This window comes from Numenius arquata, chromosome 2, assembly GCF_964106895.1.
Source record: "Numenius arquata chromosome 2, bNumArq3.hap1.1, whole genome shotgun sequence".
Lineage (NCBI taxonomy): Eukaryota > Metazoa > Chordata > Aves > Charadriiformes > Scolopacidae > Numenius > Numenius arquata.
Window position 1 is genome coordinate 5,862,720 of NC_133577.1, and position 18,464 is coordinate 5,881,183.

The window sequence follows — 18,464 nt, forward strand, 5'->3', positions numbered from 1 at the left end:
GGATAATTTTCCCTTCCCTTGATCTTGCCTCCTTTTATCCTTACTTTGATTGAAATGCCTTTTTTTTTTTTTTCCAACGATGATGCAACTTCCTTAGTTATGAATAAATTCTCTTTAATATCTCAGTAAGTGATAGCAGTAAATGATTGGAATAAGCTGTTCAGTGTCTATATCTGCGTAATACGCGACAGGCTAATTGATACGAGCTTTGAAAACCACCATCTATATAAGGCTCAGCGGATAGCATCCACTCTGTGCTCGTTTTAGGCAAAACTGCAGCCAGAATCCCGCCCCTGAAAGTGCCTTCTCAATCTCTGCAGAAGTGATAGCGCTGTGGTGCACTAACATGCCAATAAAAGCATCCTTTTTCATTTCAGATGTCTTCTAGAAACATGGCTGGCCAACACATCCTTCCTCAAGCTTTGTATCAGAGCAATATGCTGAAAGCCATGAAGATTAGAGAGAGGACTCCTGAAGATCTGGTCAAACCCCCCACTGGAGTAATTCACCACTTCAGGACTATGCACAGATACACCATAGAAATGTTCAGAATGTGCCAGTTTTGTCCTCAGTTTCGGGAAACGCTTCAGAAGGCCCTGACAGACCAGGCCACCCAGACTTCACTGGAGCGCCAGAGGAAGCTCAACTGGTGCATGGAAGTTCGGAGACTTGTCCCTCTGAAGACTAATGGTAAGTTATGAGCCGGTCTTTGCACTCGCGTTAAAACGGGTAATACGAAAGAAGCGCCTTTATTAATAGCATCTGAGTTCACGTTACTGAAACAGAAGCACGCGGCTTTTTAAAAGTGGTGCCTTTTAATCTTAGTTTTGTAAATTAAAATTCTTTCCACATGATGTATTGTGCTGAGGCTGTAGCAGTCCCCTGCCCACATCACGGTATTGTGAATAGCCTGAAAATTTCACAGATATTTTCATAATATCGGTAACCTGTGGCACATCAGAATAAAATACCAGGTGGGAACCTTGACTTGCAACCCATCACCTTTCCATGAATCCGGCTCTGCTATGTGTCGGCTGCCTCGTCAGAAGTGCAGGGACTTCGGATGTTCTGAGTGATGGGGATGCATTCGTGTGTATATATAGCAGAAGTTAATATCACAGAATCGTAGAATCCTAGAATGCTTTGTGTTGGAAGGGCCCTTAAAGATCATCCAGTTCCAACCCCCCTCCCCTGGGCAGGGACACCTCCACCAGACCAGGTTGCTCAAAGCCCCATCCAGCCTGGCCTTGAACCCCTCCAGGGATGGGGCAGCCACAGCTTCTCCGGGCAACCTCTTCCAGTGTCTCACCACCCTCACAGGAAAGAATTTCTTCCTAATATCTAATCTCAATCTCCCCTCTTTCAGTTTAAAACCATTCCCCCTCGTCCTATCACTCCACTCCCTGATGAAGAGTCCCTCCCCATCTCTCCTGTAGCCCCCTTTAGGTACTGGAAGGGGCTCTAAGGTCTCCCCAGAGCCTTCTTTTCTCCAGGCTGAACAACCCCAACTCTCTCAGCGTCTCTCATGCCACTGTAGCTGGCAGTCAAGGTTCACTTGCTGATCCAGTTTTAACAGCGGTGCCAGCAGGAACGTCCTGGACTTAGAGCCTCTGGGAACCTAACCTCAGTGGCCCTGGAGTCAACATCCTGCGCCCCGCTGGCTCCCTCATCCTTAGCTGCCTGCTGGGGTTTGCCAGCTCTCCCTTTCCCTCAGGGCTCACCAGTAACTCCCAACACAGAGTGTGCAGTGCCCTTCTCTTTCGAGGGTCAGTGCTGGTTTCAGGACTTGTCTTTAGGGTTGGTTTTTGTGTACGGCACATACTACGCACACATACTGCTATAAATGAGAAGGTACAGCAGTAGTGCAAAGATTTCTTTAATAGGGTGCATGTGTCCGCAGGTCTCGAGCAGGAACCTTTTGCACATGACTCTTAAGAGTCGCTGGGTATTTCACGTTCAGGGGAGGAAAGATGGGGTAATGGCTATGACTTATGGTCACGCAGCTGCAAACAGGATTGGACTCAGGATTCCCTAACACTAGGAAGATAGACTGGCACAGTGAGGACTCCAAGAACATGGAAAATACATATTCTTTGCTCAAGGAGCAGATGACACTGGTTATAGAAACACTGGGTGTGGTGGACCTCCAGCCTTGATGAAGTCCTTACATTGTGTTCTGTGGATGCCTCTTTTCATATCTGTTTTTGTACACATTGCCCTATCTTCCTAGTCCACATTCTTCCTTTCACAAGTTCTACCGTATTTCTTAGTCTGATTGCACACAGCCGTGTTGTACAAAAGCCGTAAAAATAGAACTGCTGTGTAGATGTCACTGCCCCGACCTAGAAGACCCTTATGCTAATGGACACCTCTGTAACTGTCGTTACCTTCTGGTGGGCTTTTGTGGGCTGCCTCTGCACTGGCATAAAATTTTCATGACTGTAGTTAGGCTGTGTATGGAGATGGTCTAACCTTGACCTTCCAGAAGGACTGGAGTTGCAGGTGGGGCAGGCAAGTGCTTTGCAGGGACTGGGAAAGTAACATTGCTCCAAGTGCTGCATCTCCAAAGCTTCACCCCAGGAGATGCACACTAACAGATTTACTGGGAAAACGGACACCATGCATAATTTTTCCCAGGGCAAAGAGCAACTTTTTTGGGGTAGGGGTCCTGCAGGGGTTAGTGTTGCCTGGACAGGCCCTTGTTGCTGACAACACTGTATTTAATAACCGTGACCTCTTGGGTTGTCTCATGACTGTGGGAACAATTTGAGAACTGGGGACTTGGGTCCCCTCCGTGAGCAGGTCTAATGATGTACAAGATGCTAAAACATTGGGGCAGGTTGAGGGAAGGCAAAGCAAGGGCTGGGTTTGTGGTGTGTCCCCCCCCCTTTACTCCCCCATGTGGCTAATGAACTCAGCTTCAGTTCAGTGCTTTGGGGTCATTAAGTGCCTGAGTAGAAGGAGTGGCTTTGGCAACCTGTGGTTCATGCAAAGTAGTCGCAAGGAGGGACCTTTGCAGGAGAGAGAAGAGGATCCCTGAAAGGAGGGACGGAAGCCTGGAGAAGCCCCCCTGTATTCTCCCAGAAAATAACACAGGGTTGGGTTTTTTTCCTCCTGTGTGGCACAAAGAATATTTTTTTAAAGCATTTAGCTGCTTAACCCGTAGGTGTGGGAGGAATATATTAGTTCTTTCAGTCAACCCTGGGCTTTCTTCAGAAAATTCTGGGGCTTTTTTCTAATGAAGGCTGTAATTGTTGAAAACAGTGGAAGTATCTCTTGTAGGATCTTTCGATGTATATTTTACCTAATATGTGTATAAGTTTGTGGAGTGGCGGGGTTGTTTTTTTTTTTTTTTTAATTAAAAAAAGCCCTTTTGAATCACCACACATTTCTTCGCAGATGTGTGAATGGAGGATAGAAGGAAAGCAGTAGGAGGTATAAAAATCGAAAAAGGTTTTTTTTTAAAAAGGTTTTTTTAAAAAAAAAAAAAAAAATTTAAAAATTCCAGCAGCTATTGGCTGCAGAGATTTCACTTGTATAATGAATCGGCATTCATTCCAGCTCGCCCAGCCACACCTCCCCGGGAAAGTCCGAGGGAGGCTTCGCTGCTCAGCCCTGCGCGCCGCAAGAACAAAAAGTACAACTGTTGCTCAACTGCTGCTCGAGCGGCGCGGGGGAATTCCAAGTGCTGTGTAAGGAATTTTGGGCAGCGCTTCTCAATAAAGAACTGAAAGCGAGCTCTCAGAGAGAGAGAGGGGAGGGAAAAAAAAAAAAAGAAAGAAAATCTTATCTTTGCTCTAGATTTTGCAAAGGGAAAATTTTAATGGGATTAATATGTCATCTTTCTTGGTCAGAAGGAAACCCAGTCAGTTTTTTCTGTCTAATATGTCGTTCCCTGATTTTTGAACAGGTCTGTTGTAGGCTTTTCTCTGCAGTCTCATAGAAAAAGTAGTAAAAGCGTTCACAAAGAGTGTACTTGAGCTCTTAATGCGTGTAGCGAACTGGGATTAAGTCTTTTGTGTGGGTTCTTTGGGTGGGTTTTTTTTTTCCCACGTGAGAAAAAATCTAGTAGCTTTAGCATGGTTGACGTCGTCTGTTCCAAGGAAATCACAGTGATTTCTTAGCATTGGGTGAATCTGCTCACCGCTGTAGTAAACACCAGACCTAGTTCTGAATCTGAGGGTATGACAGTAATGATTCTTGACATCTCCCTTTCAGGGGAGACATCCTCTTTTGAAGAAGATGGCTAGCGATAGAATTTGAAACCCAGCCATAGGCATATTTTGTCACGCCTTTTAATTAAGTTACTTAACTCCTCTGATTCCCAGTTTTTTCCCCTCTGAAACTGCAGAACATCACTTTACTTCCTACCCGTAAAGAGGACTTTTTCAATGCAAGGAACATGTCTAAATGAAAATCAGTTTATTATGTTTTTCATTTATTTAGTTTTAATTTTGTTTTAAAAAAGAACTCTCTAACTAAAATATTTAACAGCCCAACATAGCATCAGCTCTGAGAGGAAGGAAGAGGTGTTCTTGTGATTGCTTTACATAAATCACCTACTCTTCTCTTTCTGTCTCTTTTATTATTATTATTATTATTATTATTATTATTCCTCCATCGAGCCCAGCCAAGTGCTAAGCCTTTCAGTGCAGTGCTGGTGAAGAGACATGAGGCTTGGTGTTACCATAGTGTACTCTTAGTGGTTTCCATTTTCTCTACCCTGTGCCATCAGGTGTCCTTGTATAAGCACTAGTGAAGGAGACTTAACACGTTGTTTTGTAATTCTAAGTTGACTTTGCTGTGTTTAAAAGCTGTTTCAACTGTTTGACATTTGCAGTTGACCCCACAATTCAGTTCATGGTATCAGTCAAAGTTAAGTAAGATAGACAAGGGGCAGGCTTCACAGAATCATAGAATGAGATGGGGTCGGAAGGGACCTCTGGAGATCATCTCCTCCAACCCCCCTGCCAAAGCAAGTCCACCCAGAGCAGGTTGCACAGGAACGTGTCCAGGCGGGTTTTGAATGAATGTCTCCAGGGAAGGAGACTCCACCACCTCTCTGGGCAGCCTCTTCCAGGGCTCTGCCACCCTCACAGTAAAGAAGTTCCTCCTCATGTTTAGATGGAACTTCCTATGTTCAAGTTTGTGCCTGTTACCTCTTGAATGCCCGTTACTGTTGCTGAACAACAGCTTAACACCAACCGGTGAAGGGACAAAACCAGCAGAGGGGGGACTTTTTTCCTTTCTGTCTCTGAACAGAGAGCTCATCACTGTCATCTTGTTAATTGTTCTTTCTGAGGCTGAAATGCGAGAGGGAATACTCATAGGCACAGCGTAATTCTACATCCCGCATGCTTGTGGGGTTTTATTTAAGTAGCCATTTAAAAATCACGTACCCTTCCTTTTTTTTTTTTGCAGGCGATGGGAATTGCCTCATGCATGCTGCGTCCCAGTACATGTGGGGTATTGAAGATATCGACCTCGTCTTAAGAAAAACATTGTTTAGCGCGCTCAGGGAGATGGACACGCGGAACTTCAAGCTCCGCTGGCAGCGGGAGGCGATTAAATCCCAGGAGTTTGTAGAAACAGGACTCCACTATGACACCCGGGTAAGGGGGCCTGAGGGAATGGTGCTGTTTTCTGAGTGCTCGTCAGCGGTGCCTTGCTGATTTTGTTCACTTTTTGGCTTCGTGGATTCTGCCGCTAGCAGAGAGCAGAAGTAGTCTTCCTTTGGAGGAAATGGGAAAGCGTGACTGTTCTGAGCTGTTCTGACCTCCGTGTCTTGGAACCGTTGGTGACAGATGTTTCTTTCCGCAGAACTGGGAGGAGGAGTGGGAATACCTCATTGAAATGACCTCCCCGGAGACATCTGGGGCTCGAAACAGGCTTCCATATAATGCACTGGAAGAAATCCACATCTTCATCCTTGCTAACATCCTCAGGCGGCCAGTCATTGTCATTGCAGGTGAGCTGCCCCACCACAGGTCTCTTTATGGACCGTGTCACTCTGTGCTATATTAGTAATCTTATTTCACTTGCAGCTGTTTCCAGGTAGATACATTTCAGAACTGGGCATTTTCAGCAATTGTTCTAAAACTGAAACCCAAACTATGTTTTCTTTTGCCTGTAGCACATACTTATATTCATTTATTTGTGTTTTCTTTATCTTCCTTATGCAGATAAAGTGGTGAGAAGCTTAGAGTCAGGCTCCAGTTTTGCTCCTCTGAACGTTGGTGGTATTTACTTGCCTCTCCTTTGGCCAGCTGAAGAATGCTATCGATACCCAATTGTGCTCGGCTACGACAACATGCATTTTACACCACTAGTGACTCTGAAGGACAGTGGGCCAGGTATTTTTCAAGTACCTTGTTTGGTATTTGTGTAACTTCTTCAATATCACCATGCTGATAAAGCATTTGAATATCATCTGGTTTAGATTTGCATGTCAAAAGTTAAAATAAGAGTTAAAAATTCCTTTGGAAGACGTGCTTATGATGTAAGCAGAAACAGTGTGGACTGTAAATCGGAATAAGAAAGTAAAGATTGTCTTCAAAATGCTGGTTGAAAGTAGAGCGCAACTCACCTGCTTCCAGGCTGGGATCAGTTAAAGAGTGGCCTCTGCGTCATTGTGTTCTGGCCTCCTTTACACACCCCATCATAAGAGAAGAAGCTCTGAAGGCCATGGTCTCACAGCGATGTACCGTTGCCTGGCAGGGATAATGAGATATATGCTTTGTTGGTTTTAATGCATCTCTTCTGCATGGATAGCAGTTCTCTGGGTTTAGGTTGGGGCATCATCCTGTGGAACGGTATAAACTAAGGTCTACAACACTGCCCACACTGAGAGGAAAATTGCTGTGGGGACATTAAAACTCCCGTGGGATGGGGCTACATTTGTGGTGCAGATGTGTCTGCGTCCTCCCACAGTGGCACTGTTCAGAAACTGGTTGCTCTTGCCAGCCGTTTCTCCTCTCTCTCCAAAATTCAGCAGCAGAGGTGACATCTCCATGTGTTGGATCTTGTGGTTACTCCTGCCTGGTAGTATATATTTATATATATATATATATATATGCTAATTCATCTTGTTCCCCACAGAAATCCGGGCTGTCCCTCTGGTCACCAGCGAGCGAGGCAGATTTGAGGACTTGAGCGTGCACTTTCTGACAGACACGGAGGAGAGGGAGAAAGAGCAGCTGCTAAAAGACTACTTGATAGTGATAGAAATTCCAGTGCAAGGCTGGGATCATGGTACAACTCATCTAATTAATGCTGCAAAGTGAGTGTCATTCCTTTTTCCTCAAAGTTGTCTTGTTTACGGTGGTGGGAGAAGCCAGGTACCCCAGTGTGTTCCTTTGGTCCTTCCTTCCTGCCATGGTAGCACCTGTGCTGATGGGCTTTGAAGGGGTATGAGCTCAAGCCAGTCTCAAAGGCAAAAACCTCTTCAGACTTAGCAGACTCAAACTAATATTTTAGAAGGGTAAACCCAGTGGGTTAGTTTGGCTGACTGTCAGATTGCACAGGCGGGTGGCTGAGAAGTAGTTAAACCCAGGAACTAGCTAGACCAAGCTCTTGCGCTTTATCTGTGGGCAAATTGCATAAAAGTGCAGCTGGTGTAATTTTGGCTGCCCTGGGGAGAGTAGTTGGTGGTATGTTCTCAGGGCAGATGCCTCGACACCCTGGGCTGTTGCAGTGCGGGCAGGAAGCTGTGGCTGGTGGAGGAACTGGCGTCTGCATCAGCCCAACGGTTGAGCATCAGTAACGTGCAGGAGGCAGCTGGTGGCACTCACCGGCTTCTCACATTTAGGGGACACTGGAGGTGGTGTCTGCCCAGCCCCTTCACAAGTGCGGCTCCCTGAATCCTCTTGTCTTTGCTTCCATTGCCACACAGGGAGTGGTGGTTTGGGAGCCTTCAAAACTGAAGTCCTCCTACCCAAAGGATATATGCATATGTAAAGAGAAGCAATCCAGGTTTCCCTAGTCCCACTGCACGGATGTGTTCTTGAGTATTTCCAGTAATGCTAGCTCCTCATCCTCCCAGTTGTGGCCTGGTGAAGCCCCGGTGTGGTGTATTCCCTGTGGTCAGGGGCAGAGTAGGGATGGTGGGATGGATGGTAGTGTTACACACACCGCACGGAAGCCCCGTACTCGGTTTGAAGAATTCCGCTGGTAGACGCAGACCCGACAGGGCAAAACCAGGAGCAGGTTTCGTGATAAACTGTAGGAAAGGCTTGTTCTTTGTGTGGGCTGGTGAAGAGGGGGATCTTCCACTCTAACCTCAGCTCAGCTGAGCCCTGGTCTTCGGAGGAATTCAGGACTGGGGGGATTTTTCTTTTAGCTTCAGAGAGATTATCCATATTCTTTCTGCAAACAGCTCTCAGACAGAAAAGCCTCCCCTAGAAAATCCTTTTAAGAATACTTGTTTAGCATTGCATCAGGCCATTTCTTTAGATATGAAAGTCTCCATTTGACATCACTGGACACCTGCTTTTAAAATTATTTCCATTTACAGCAGCAGTTTAACATCCTGGATCTTCTAGCTGAGTAATATGGATGTGCATTAAACCTGCATTTCCTCCCCACGTTGCTTATATTTGCCTCCACCCCCACCATCTACCCTTTTCAAACACTGATGCAATCTTCCTTTTTTGGCTGTTCAGGTTAGATGAAGGCAACCTACCCAAAGAAATAAACCTCGTGGAAGATTACTTCCAACTGGTACAGCATGAGTACAAGAAGTGGCAGGAGAACGGTGAACCCGCTAGAAGGGAGACCTGCTCCAGGAACAGGCAGGAACTGTCCCTCTCCCAGCTCTCCCTCTTACAGGTGAAATGTGAAACACCAAACTGCCCTTTCTACATGTCTGTGAACACCCAGCCCTACTGCCACGAGTGCTTTGAGCGGAGGTCCCAGGCCAGCAAAGGAAGAAAGCAGACCTCCAAAGCAGCACCCGAGAAACTGAAGGCATCTGGGTCAGGTTCCTCCCGCGGGGACGTTTGTGAACCTGGGGGATGGACGTCCGAAGAGCCAGTGACAGGCCCTCGTTCCGCACCTCCGACTGCTCCGAGCCTTTTCCTGTACAGCGAGACCACGGCCATGAAGTGCAGGACACCGGACTGCCCCTTTACGTTGAACGTGCAACACAACGGGCTTTGCGAGCGCTGCTATAACTCCAGGCAGCTCGGTCCTTGCAACAACTTGGATGACCGGAGACATTTAGACTATGCCACGTGCAAGGTGTGCCGTCAGAAGGCCAATAGGACCTTCAATGGCATATGCAGCACTTGCTTCAAAAGGACTACAGAGCGCCCCTCAAACGGCAGCCCCGCTTTCCTGCCCACGTGCCATCAGAGATCCACGTCTGACCCATCCCAGATCTCCCAGAGCCTCCTCCAGCACTCCTGCCACCAGCCTCCCAACGTCCACGGCGAGGAGCCCCCGCCGGCTGCCCTGCCTCCCGAGGAGAAGAGGGGAGGAAATCTCTGCAGGAAACCTGGCTGCAAGTTTTTTGGGACAGCGCAGAACGAGGGCTTCTGCACGCTCTGCTTCTTTGAGTACAGGGAAAACCACGGTAAGCGGAGAGGGGCTGAGCTTTGGCACGCTTTGGTTGCAGATCGGCCTCCTGGAGCTATGAAGCTCTGCATGCAGGGGGTGACGGAAATGGTGTGGAGCAAAAGTAGCAGCCCGAGGAGAAGGTGCTTTTTTGTCTCTTAACAGCGCGGGAAATCTGTGAAATCTCTTGTAAAACTTCCTGTTGGCTTTCATGGGAGCAAAACTAGCTCAAGGTGGGGTGGGTCGTGATCCCTCCCCACCATCCACTGCAGTCTTGTTTTGGGGTGAATTTTCTTCACAGCTAGATGAATTGTAGGAGTTGGTGAGGGAAATGCTATAGAATATTTATATATAGAGAGGGTACTCTGTCCAGTTCTGGGCTCCCCTGTTCAAGAAGGACAGGGAACTGCTGGAGCAGGTACAGCAGAGGGCTATGAAGATGATGAGGGGCCTGGAGCATCTCTCTGATGAGGAAAGGCTGAGGGACTTGGCTCTGTTTAGTCTGGAGAAGAGAAGACTGAGGGGGGATCTGAACAATGCTTATAAGTACTTAAAGGGTGGGTGTCAGGAGGATGGGGCCAGTCTTTTTTCAGTGGTGCCCAGTGACAGGACAAGAGGTCACAGGCACAAACTTGAACATAAGAAGTTCCATCTAAACATGAGGAGGAACTTCTTTACTGTGAGGGTGGCAGAGCACTGGAAGAGGCTGCCCAGAGAGGTGGTGGAGTCTCCTTCTCTGGAGACATTCAAAACCCGCCTGGACACATTCCTGCGCAACCTGTTCTAGGTGGACCTGCTTTGGCAGTGGGGTTGGACTGGGTGGTCTCCAGAGGTCCCTTCTAACCCCATATCATTCTGTGATTCTGTATTGATGCTACTGGCAACCAGTTATGTTAACAAGGCTTTTAAAAACCATGGGATGAATATGAAGGTCTGTATCCATTCTGGATGTAACGGGTATAACACTCTGGAGCAACTACTGAAGTCGCTTTGATAAGCAGAGCAAGCAGAAGCTGGCTGTAGATAAAATGTGCTTGTATTTTGGAGTAACTTAGGAGCGTATTGTTATAATCTACCTTGAAATCTTTCTTGGTAGTATCATGTGCATGCGTGCACATGTGTGTTTAATGGCAGGGCTTCAAAAATGTAATAGCCTGTGAATAAATCACAGCATGAAATCTTCATCTCTCGTGCTGCCGCCCTGTTACACAGGCAACGAGCCCTTGGGTAGAGAGGGTGAAAGACAGAATTACTGCAGATCTCTTCAGACTGTTGCATTGCTGACAAGCGTGCCGATGCTGCGCTTCCCACATACTTTCAAATTAGGCAACTCGTATGCCAGCCTGCAATAGCTTGTTTTCTAGTGTTGTTCACAATGAAAATTTTTTCCTTCTGCTTGTGGAATATATAAGATTGCTTCATGAGACTAAAAGCCATGAGACCTTTTTTTCCCATTAAGGCCTGTGCTGCTGTGCTTCCATTACCCATGCGCCTGAAATGGGGGAGGCCGAAAGGGAAGTATCAGGGTAGGTCGCAGATGACGTGCTGAAGCCAAAGGTGAAATCCCGCTTGACTTCAGCAGTATCTAGTTTTCCCACTGAGGGCAAGTTTTTCCCAAATCAGCTGTTTCAACACCTTCTGACATGAAAATCAGACCGTATTAGCTCCCTTGTTTATGTAGCATGGAGGAAAGGGCATCAACTGAGGGGTCTTGAGATTGTCCAAAACCCATGTTTGAGGCTGGATTATTTTTTTTTATTATTTTGGGGTTTGTTTTCTTTCAAACTGGGGAGTTTTTTATAGTTGCTTTGGGTCATCAGAGGTACTGGGCACATTCAAACTCTCCCTGTCCTACCTTTGCATTACAGACAGCACTTTGCTACGCCACCAGAGGAGATCTCAGAGGAAGTCCTCGGCAGCGGCTCAGCTGGGAACCTCCGCTGCTGCCTTCCGTAACAGCGTGTCCTGCCAGCGGCGTGACTGCGGCACCCTGGGCAGCACGATGCTCGAAGGGTACTGCCAGAACTGCTTCATTAAAGCCCAGAACCAGCGATTTCAGGAAGCCAGGAGGACAGAAGAACAGCTGGTGAGACAGCCAGAAGTAAGTGTGAACTTCTCAAAAATCTTCTTCGTGTTTAGCGCGGCACGTTTTTCTTTTGTGGGAACGACTCTGGATGCTTACTACAAAATCCTCAACTGACTGCATCCTAAATATCACAGAAAGACAAACGTAGAGTTATTTCATGATTTTTACCTGCTGCAACTGGGCAGCATTTCTAAAATTCATATTATATAGAATCACTGAGGTTGGAAAAGACCCTTAAGATCATCGAGTCCAACTGTAAACCCAACACTGCCAAGTGTTCTCAGTTTAGGGTTATCACGGCCATGTTGAGTTTTAGCTCAGCTGGGATTTCACCAGCAGCTTCAGTGGAACCAATTGGACCAGCAGTTGGTTTGTTTGCTGGTCGGGGAGAGATTTTCATTCTTACTCTTAGAGCTCTGCAACTGCATCATGGTGTTTGGTCCGCTTCATGTCACCTTTTTCGTTGAGCCCATTACAGATTTATTTTTTTATTCCTAATTTTTTTTTAATTTGATTTGTTTTGTCCCTTTGAGAGTTACCAAAGATAAAAACCCATTATTTTTTTTTTTCTAAGAAATGATAGAATTTGGTATTTTCTTTGGTAAAGCCCAATTTGGCTCTTGATATGGTACTTCTCAGAAGAAGCATGTCTGCGACAGCTCCCAGTGGTTGCCTATACAAACCATGAGCAGAGTTGAAAGTCAATAAATGAAAAGCCACTTGTGCTGCCAGCACGGCAACTGGCAATGTGTTTTAATGTGGGATTTTTTTGTTGTTTTTTTTTTTTCAAGAGAACGGGACAGCACAGAGATTTGCCGCGAGCGGCGTTGAGTAGCCAGAAGAGACAGTGTGCTGTGGCTTCGTGTAGAAACAACCTAGCCGGCAGAAGCGACGACTTGTGCCCGGAGTGCCAGTGCCTCGGTCAGCTTCCAGCCTCGGGAGGTGCCAGGGACCCGGCTGCGGAGGAGCCCCCGAAGCAACGCTGCCGAGCCCCTGCTTGCGATCACTATGGCAATGCCAAGTGCAACGGCTACTGCAACGAGTGCTACCAGTTCAAACAGATCTATGGCTAGCGGAGGGGAGGAGCCGGTACAGAACCGGAAAGCGAGACCAGTTACTTCTCTCACTGAAACGGTGCTATGTCCGAAACACTTAACAGTCCTGGGAGCGGGAGGGCGGAGGGGAAATATAAGCTGCCTGCTCGTGTTCGTGTTTATTCCCATTCATGGGAATAAATGTCTACTTCCTCTAAACACTGCGTACAAGGACTGCTGAGAAGGGCAGGTTGCCTTCTGCACAGAGCTGTCGTTCGTGACTAAGCTCCTACAATGTTGTATTTAATTCTTGGACTTCCCGGGAGGAAGTGTGAAGCATTTGAATCCAAAGAACTTCCCAGTTCTGCCTCTTTCTCAAAACCTCCCGCTGCTCCTGGCCGAGGAGCCGCAGCTACTGTTGGAGGTGCAGGAGCTCTTTGTGTTTGCCTGCATCGGTCAGAGGTGAGTCTTTCCTGAGAGGGATCCCCCAGGACAGGCAGTTAATGTCTGAAGAGACTTGCTTTGGGTCCTTGCTGGTGGTCTTACAGAGTTCATCAAGGCAGGAGGGAGCTCCCGCGGGCGTTCAGGGTGTTAACAGCAAGTGGTTCTGTGTCTGCAGAGCCCTGGGAAAACCACCGCCAGACACAGGACCAGCAGTGGTGTGTTCCCTTAATGTGCTTAACCCAACCAGCATTTAGGTCCTTTCCCAAATCCCAAGGCAGCTGGAAAGATAGGTGATTACAGAAGCAAATTTCATGAGCTTATGTGTGAAATGAGAAAACTGAATCCTGCCATTCCCCACTTGTATGGAAGGAATTGCCTCCAACAGACCAAAAAATACCCCAAAAGCCCTTTGTCTTCAGCTTCAGTTCTGAAACCAGAGCAGCTCTCTTCTCTTGCATTGTAACTGTTGGCAATACCTGTGCTGCTGTTCGTACCTTCCCTCCCTCCTCCTTTCTGTCACACTTCTCTCTGTTGTTACCCTTAGTGTGATTCTGTTACCGTGCAAACAGCCTGGAGCTCGGTAACGGAGCGCTTTAGGGTCGAGGCTTCACTCCTGGAGTTCCTGCATCCACTTCTCAGTCTGCCATACTTTCTTTAGCCACCTTGCCTTTACCGTTGTGCCTGGTACCTGCTTCTCTCTTCTCCTTTCCCACCTTTTAAGTTTTCAGCCTCTGTTTTGCTGCTATGGTTTTGGAGGTGGTACCTCTTCTAAGTCGCTTCTCAAGTTTCAAATCTTTTTCTAGTTGTAAAAAAAAACAGTTTTTAAAAGGAAAAAAAAAATTAAATAACTCGACTTATTTCTGTTAAATTTTATATATTTTGTAAACCTTAATGTGAACATATGTTTTATTAAGATATTTATATTATTTGAAACAATGCAACTTTTGAAATTTGCACAGCTAGGTTTTTTTTTTTTTTACATATATTTACTCTTGTGTTGAAATTTGAAAACTTAAATGTATAATTGAAAAACATTCTCTGATATAAAGAAATAAATTATTGAAGGATTGACTTTGCTATTTTGTATTGATGGGAGAGGGCACAGTTGAGCGTGAGACACCCACTGAAGAGAGCATGTATTCAGGACCACCATTCAGCATGTTACCAAGTGTTCCCTCATTCAGGTGATGTAGCCAAGTGTTTTGAGGAGGAGATAGCTTGCTGTGAGTCTCTCCATATTCCCACCTTATGTCATTGTCCTCTCAGGAAGAGCTCATGGTACCATGGGAGACCCATGCAGTCAGTGTGCATGAGTTTGCTCCTGGGGGTGCGGAGTATCTTCAGTCCCCAGAACTTTCGGTGTGGGAAAGTGAGGATGGTCAGGACCAGGCTGAAAGAGAAGCTGAGCATAGAATGACTTGACTTTGCTTTCTTTATTCATCCATCAGCTATGCCAGGGATTCCCAACTGATGTTGCTTGAGTGCCACCTTGGGTGGTGGTGATGGTAGTACATGACCCCCACCTCTGCTCAGCCACGCGTGCAGCCCAAAAAGGCACAGGCCAGCCCACCTCCCCTCACCAGGGGCAGCAGAGAAGCCCCTTACCTTTTGGTCTTGGCATCTGGGTTAGCTGATAGCTCCTGAAAACCAAGTTGCCAACTGTTACTTGAAAAAGTACTTGGGCTGCATCAAAAGAAGTATGGCCAGCAGGTCCAGGGAGGTGATTCTGCCCCTCTCCTCTGCTCTGGTGACACCCCACCTGGAGTACTGCATCTGGCTCTGGAGTCCTCAGCACAGGAAGGACATGGACCTGTTGTAACGGGTTCAGCAGAGGTCCACAATAATGATGAGAGGGCTGGAGCACCTCTCCTATGAGGACAGGCTGAGAGAGTTGGGATTGTTCAGCCTGGAGAAGAGAAGGCTCCAGGGAGACCTTAGAGCCCCTTCCGGTGCCTAAAGGGGCTACAGGAGAGATGGGGAGGGACTCTTCATCAGGGAGTGAAGCCATAGGACAAGGGATAACAGTTTTAAACTGAGGGTAGATTTAGATTAAGTATTAGGAAGAAATTCTTTGCTGTGAGGGTGGTGAGACACTGGAACAGGTTGCCCAGAGAAGCTGTGGCTGCCCCATCCCTGGAGGTGTTCAAGGCCAGGCTGGATGGGGCTTTGAGCAACCTGGTCTGGTGGGAGGTGTCCCTGCCCATGGCAGGGGGGTTGGAACTCAATGATCTTTAAGGTCCCTTCCAACTCTAACCATTCTATGATTCTATGAAAGCTGTTTTCTTCTCATTGCAAGTTCAGCCGAACCCAGCCCCCCTGCTGGGGGGGGGGGGATTTCTGCACTGTAACGCTCCCTCAGTGTGGCATGAATATGCCTGTGCGGGTGCTCAGGTGTTTCAGACCCCTGCCTAGACAGGCAATACTGCACCCTACCATGGCTTCTTGGTGTTGCCTGTGACTTGAAGGAAAAAAATGAGTCAGGGCTGCAAATATCGCTGTGCAGTCAGGAAAGAGACCCTTTCCAGAGAGGCTGACCACACCTCTCCAGATCAGCTGCTCTCTATCCTGGTTAACTCTTCAATCCCTTCCAGCTGTTTAGGAGCACACCTCAGCATATGCTTCAGTGCTGTCCCAGTTGAAACCATGTAGATGTTAAGTTCCTGAGTACTTTTGCCACAGGTTAGCTAGTCCTTGTAATTTACTTCGCTCTCTAGCCCATGTTCTTGGATGTCTGTCCATCTTCCTCATGGCCACTGCTCTCCTTACAGTTTAGCCCAACTCCCTCTGGACCCACGTACCCCTCCTTTCAGAGCACACAACCTGGAAGTCAGCCTACTCCCCCTAGAGCAGATCCTGCTGGACCTACCAACCTCATCTATATGACATACTCCTCTTTTTCAAATATCTGACTCTCTCTTTATCCATACCCTCCTTCCCCTTTCTTCGCAACTCATGCAACTCACGTGCCTGCCCGATTCATCCAGCTTCTGCACTAGGCGGACACTTCGGTGCTGGAAGAACGGGCAGAGACTGGGAGGGATGTCTCCACCAGGAGATGGAGGCAGCTCACACAATCCAGCCCCTGCGTACTGAAAAGGCAGAGCCTCCGTCATGACACCTTCAGTGTCGGGGGGGCTGCTTAACCACACCTTCTGCGGAGAGGAAGGATTTCAGATGTAATGCCCCAAATCCCACTGATTTTTCTCCGCTGCTCTCTGGGCCTGTTACTCATAACCCTGAAGTCACATGAGGCTTGTCGCATTCTGACGCTCCGATGTAAATGTGTGCCCAGCCTGGCTCTTGTGATTTACTTGTGTGGGAACATTAAAGCTAGTAGGGCCTTTTTTTTTTTTTTTTTTTTAAATGCTGTGGTATTTCCCTAATGTCCTTAGGGGATTTTGACCCTCTGATGCTTTCTGCTCTTTGCCCAGACACCTCGTCAACTTCATGTATTTTTTTCCTTCCTGTTTTGCAAGAGAGAACTTTTATTTGGATTCTCCCTTTTTTTGCGACCACTTCTGGAAGTCTATTTGCTGAGATTCAGGTCTTTCATAGGCAGAGATTCTTCTCTTAGCAGAAAGGCAAAACTAACATGAACCAATTGGCTTAATGACTACTTGCATTGCCCTGAAATTCCTTAGGATACAGCACAGGAAGGCATTGCTGCGCAGGCTGTGCTTACACATTCATTTTGTTTGTGGAAGGGATAATTTTAGACGATTACAGTAATTCCTGACTGGGAAGATGGATGATCTTACAAGGAAATGCTGAGGGACTTGGGTCTTCTTAGTCTGGAGAAGAGAAGACTGAGGGGGGATCTGATCAACACCTATAAATACTGAAAGGGTGGGTGTCAGGAGGATGGGGCCAGTCTTTTTTCAGTGGTGCCCAGTGACAGGACAAGAGGTCACAGGCACAAACTTGAACATAGGATGTTCCATCTAAACATGAGGAGGAACTTCTTCACTTTGAGGGTGGCAGAGCCCTGGAACAGGCTGCCCAGAGAGGTGGTGGAGTCTCCTTCTCTGGAGACATTCAAAACCCACCTGGACATGTTCCTGTGCAACCTGCTCTAGGTGCACCTGCTCTGGCAGGGGGGTTGGACTAGATGATTTCCAGAGGTCCCTTCCAACCCCATATCATTCTGTGATTCTGTGATTCTCTTCCACTCTGCTGGGTGAGGGGGAGTGCTCTGTGGGATGGGGAGGGGGCCAAACAAGTGCAGGAAGAAAGGATGGGCAGGTGGCTCAATGGCCATAAATAGGATGCCTTCTCCGTGTAAACCCTAGCTGTGTTTAGGAGGCAGTGAGTGGCCTGGGATTTCTGATAGGGCCAGACCTGGTAGTTCAGATGCCCAGGACGATGCTTTGTTTGAGAGTCCTGCTGAGACTTTGGCACCAGGAAGGCCTCTGAGCTCCTCTGCAGCGTGGGAGTGGGGACACAAACTCACCAGAGAGATCCGCAGTACCTGGGGATTTTACTGACAGAGGAGCTGAAGGACTCCAGGCAGTATTTGAGGGGACCTGTGAAGATTTTAATAGTGTCTAGATGTTAGATATAAGTGTTTTGGATACAAATCTCTAAAAATTCATGCCGAGCACAACTTTGTGCACTTGGGGCTACGGGGCCGCAGTGCCTGACGTTACCTTGTGCATTCCGTCTCTGCAAAATCAGTGGTTTCAGCAGAGTATGAGGCATGTTTTCTTCAGGGGAGAGCCGCAGGGGAGCAGCGACTGCATAATTTTATCCTGCATAGTTGAGTAGGACGCTATGGTGTAATACGTACAGCTCCGAAATAGAAAACCACAACACCGAGCAGCCACAATTTCAGTTTATATTAAGCGCCTTAAAAATCCAGAGGTAGAAGTACAGGTGTGTCCTGGGTTGAGAGACACAGGACTAACTTTTCTTCTAATGCTGGGGAAAAATTGCACTTTTAGAAGACTCTAGTGTCTGAATTTGTGAAAATATTTACTTTATAGCCAGCCAGGCTCTGTGGGATTCAAGGTTAGTGTTTTCGAGCCTTGCCAGGTGCAGGGACAAGGAGGAGCAAGGCCTGGGCATTTGGCCCAGACTGGCCAACAGGATTATTTCATACCATGAACGTCACATCCAATATAAATTAGAAAAGTTTGCTGCGTATCTCTCTCTCTCCCTTGATGGTGGCGGTCCAGACAACTCCTTGCCTTGGTGCCGGAACCCTGAGGCCTTCCCTTCCTCCTGAAGCCATTGCGCTGGCAGTGTCCGACATTTGCTGTCCCTGCTGGGAGTGCACAGCTTCCTACTGATATAGTTGGCTGAGTATAATTCCTGTATATCTTATATCAGTATGGGGATTAATACTGATA

At 47.3% G+C, this 18,464-nt stretch overlaps 1 protein-coding gene across 1 annotated transcript; it reads left to right on the forward strand.

Moving 5' to 3' along the window:
- The first annotated feature begins 377 nt into the window (after nt 1-377).
- TNFAIP3 (TNF alpha induced protein 3) lies at nt 378-12,711 on the forward strand. Its single transcript, XM_074168533.1, has 8 exons — nt 378-690; nt 5,422-5,612; nt 5,821-5,968; nt 6,183-6,353; nt 7,099-7,279; nt 8,661-9,571; nt 11,421-11,653; nt 12,430-12,711. The coding sequence occupies exons 1-8, from the start codon at nt 378-380 to the stop codon at nt 12,709-12,711; spliced, it is 2,430 nt and encodes an 809-aa protein (XP_074024634.1).
- Nucleotides 12,712-18,464: the final 5,753 nt, after the last annotated feature.

Bases quoted from the DNA above. Each gene is read 5' to 3' on its own strand.
- TNFAIP3 (XM_074168533.1), top strand. From the start codon at position 378: ATGTCTTCTAGAAACATGGCTGGCCAACACATCCTTCCTCAAGCTTTG. The intron at 691-5,421 runs GTAAGTTATGAG...TTTTTTTTGCAG, and splicing joins TGTCCCTCTGAAGACTAATG to GCGATGGGAATTGCCTCATG. The intron at 5,613-5,820 runs GTAAGGGGGCCT...TTCTTTCCGCAG, and splicing joins GACTCCACTATGACACCCGG to AACTGGGAGGAGGAGTGGGA.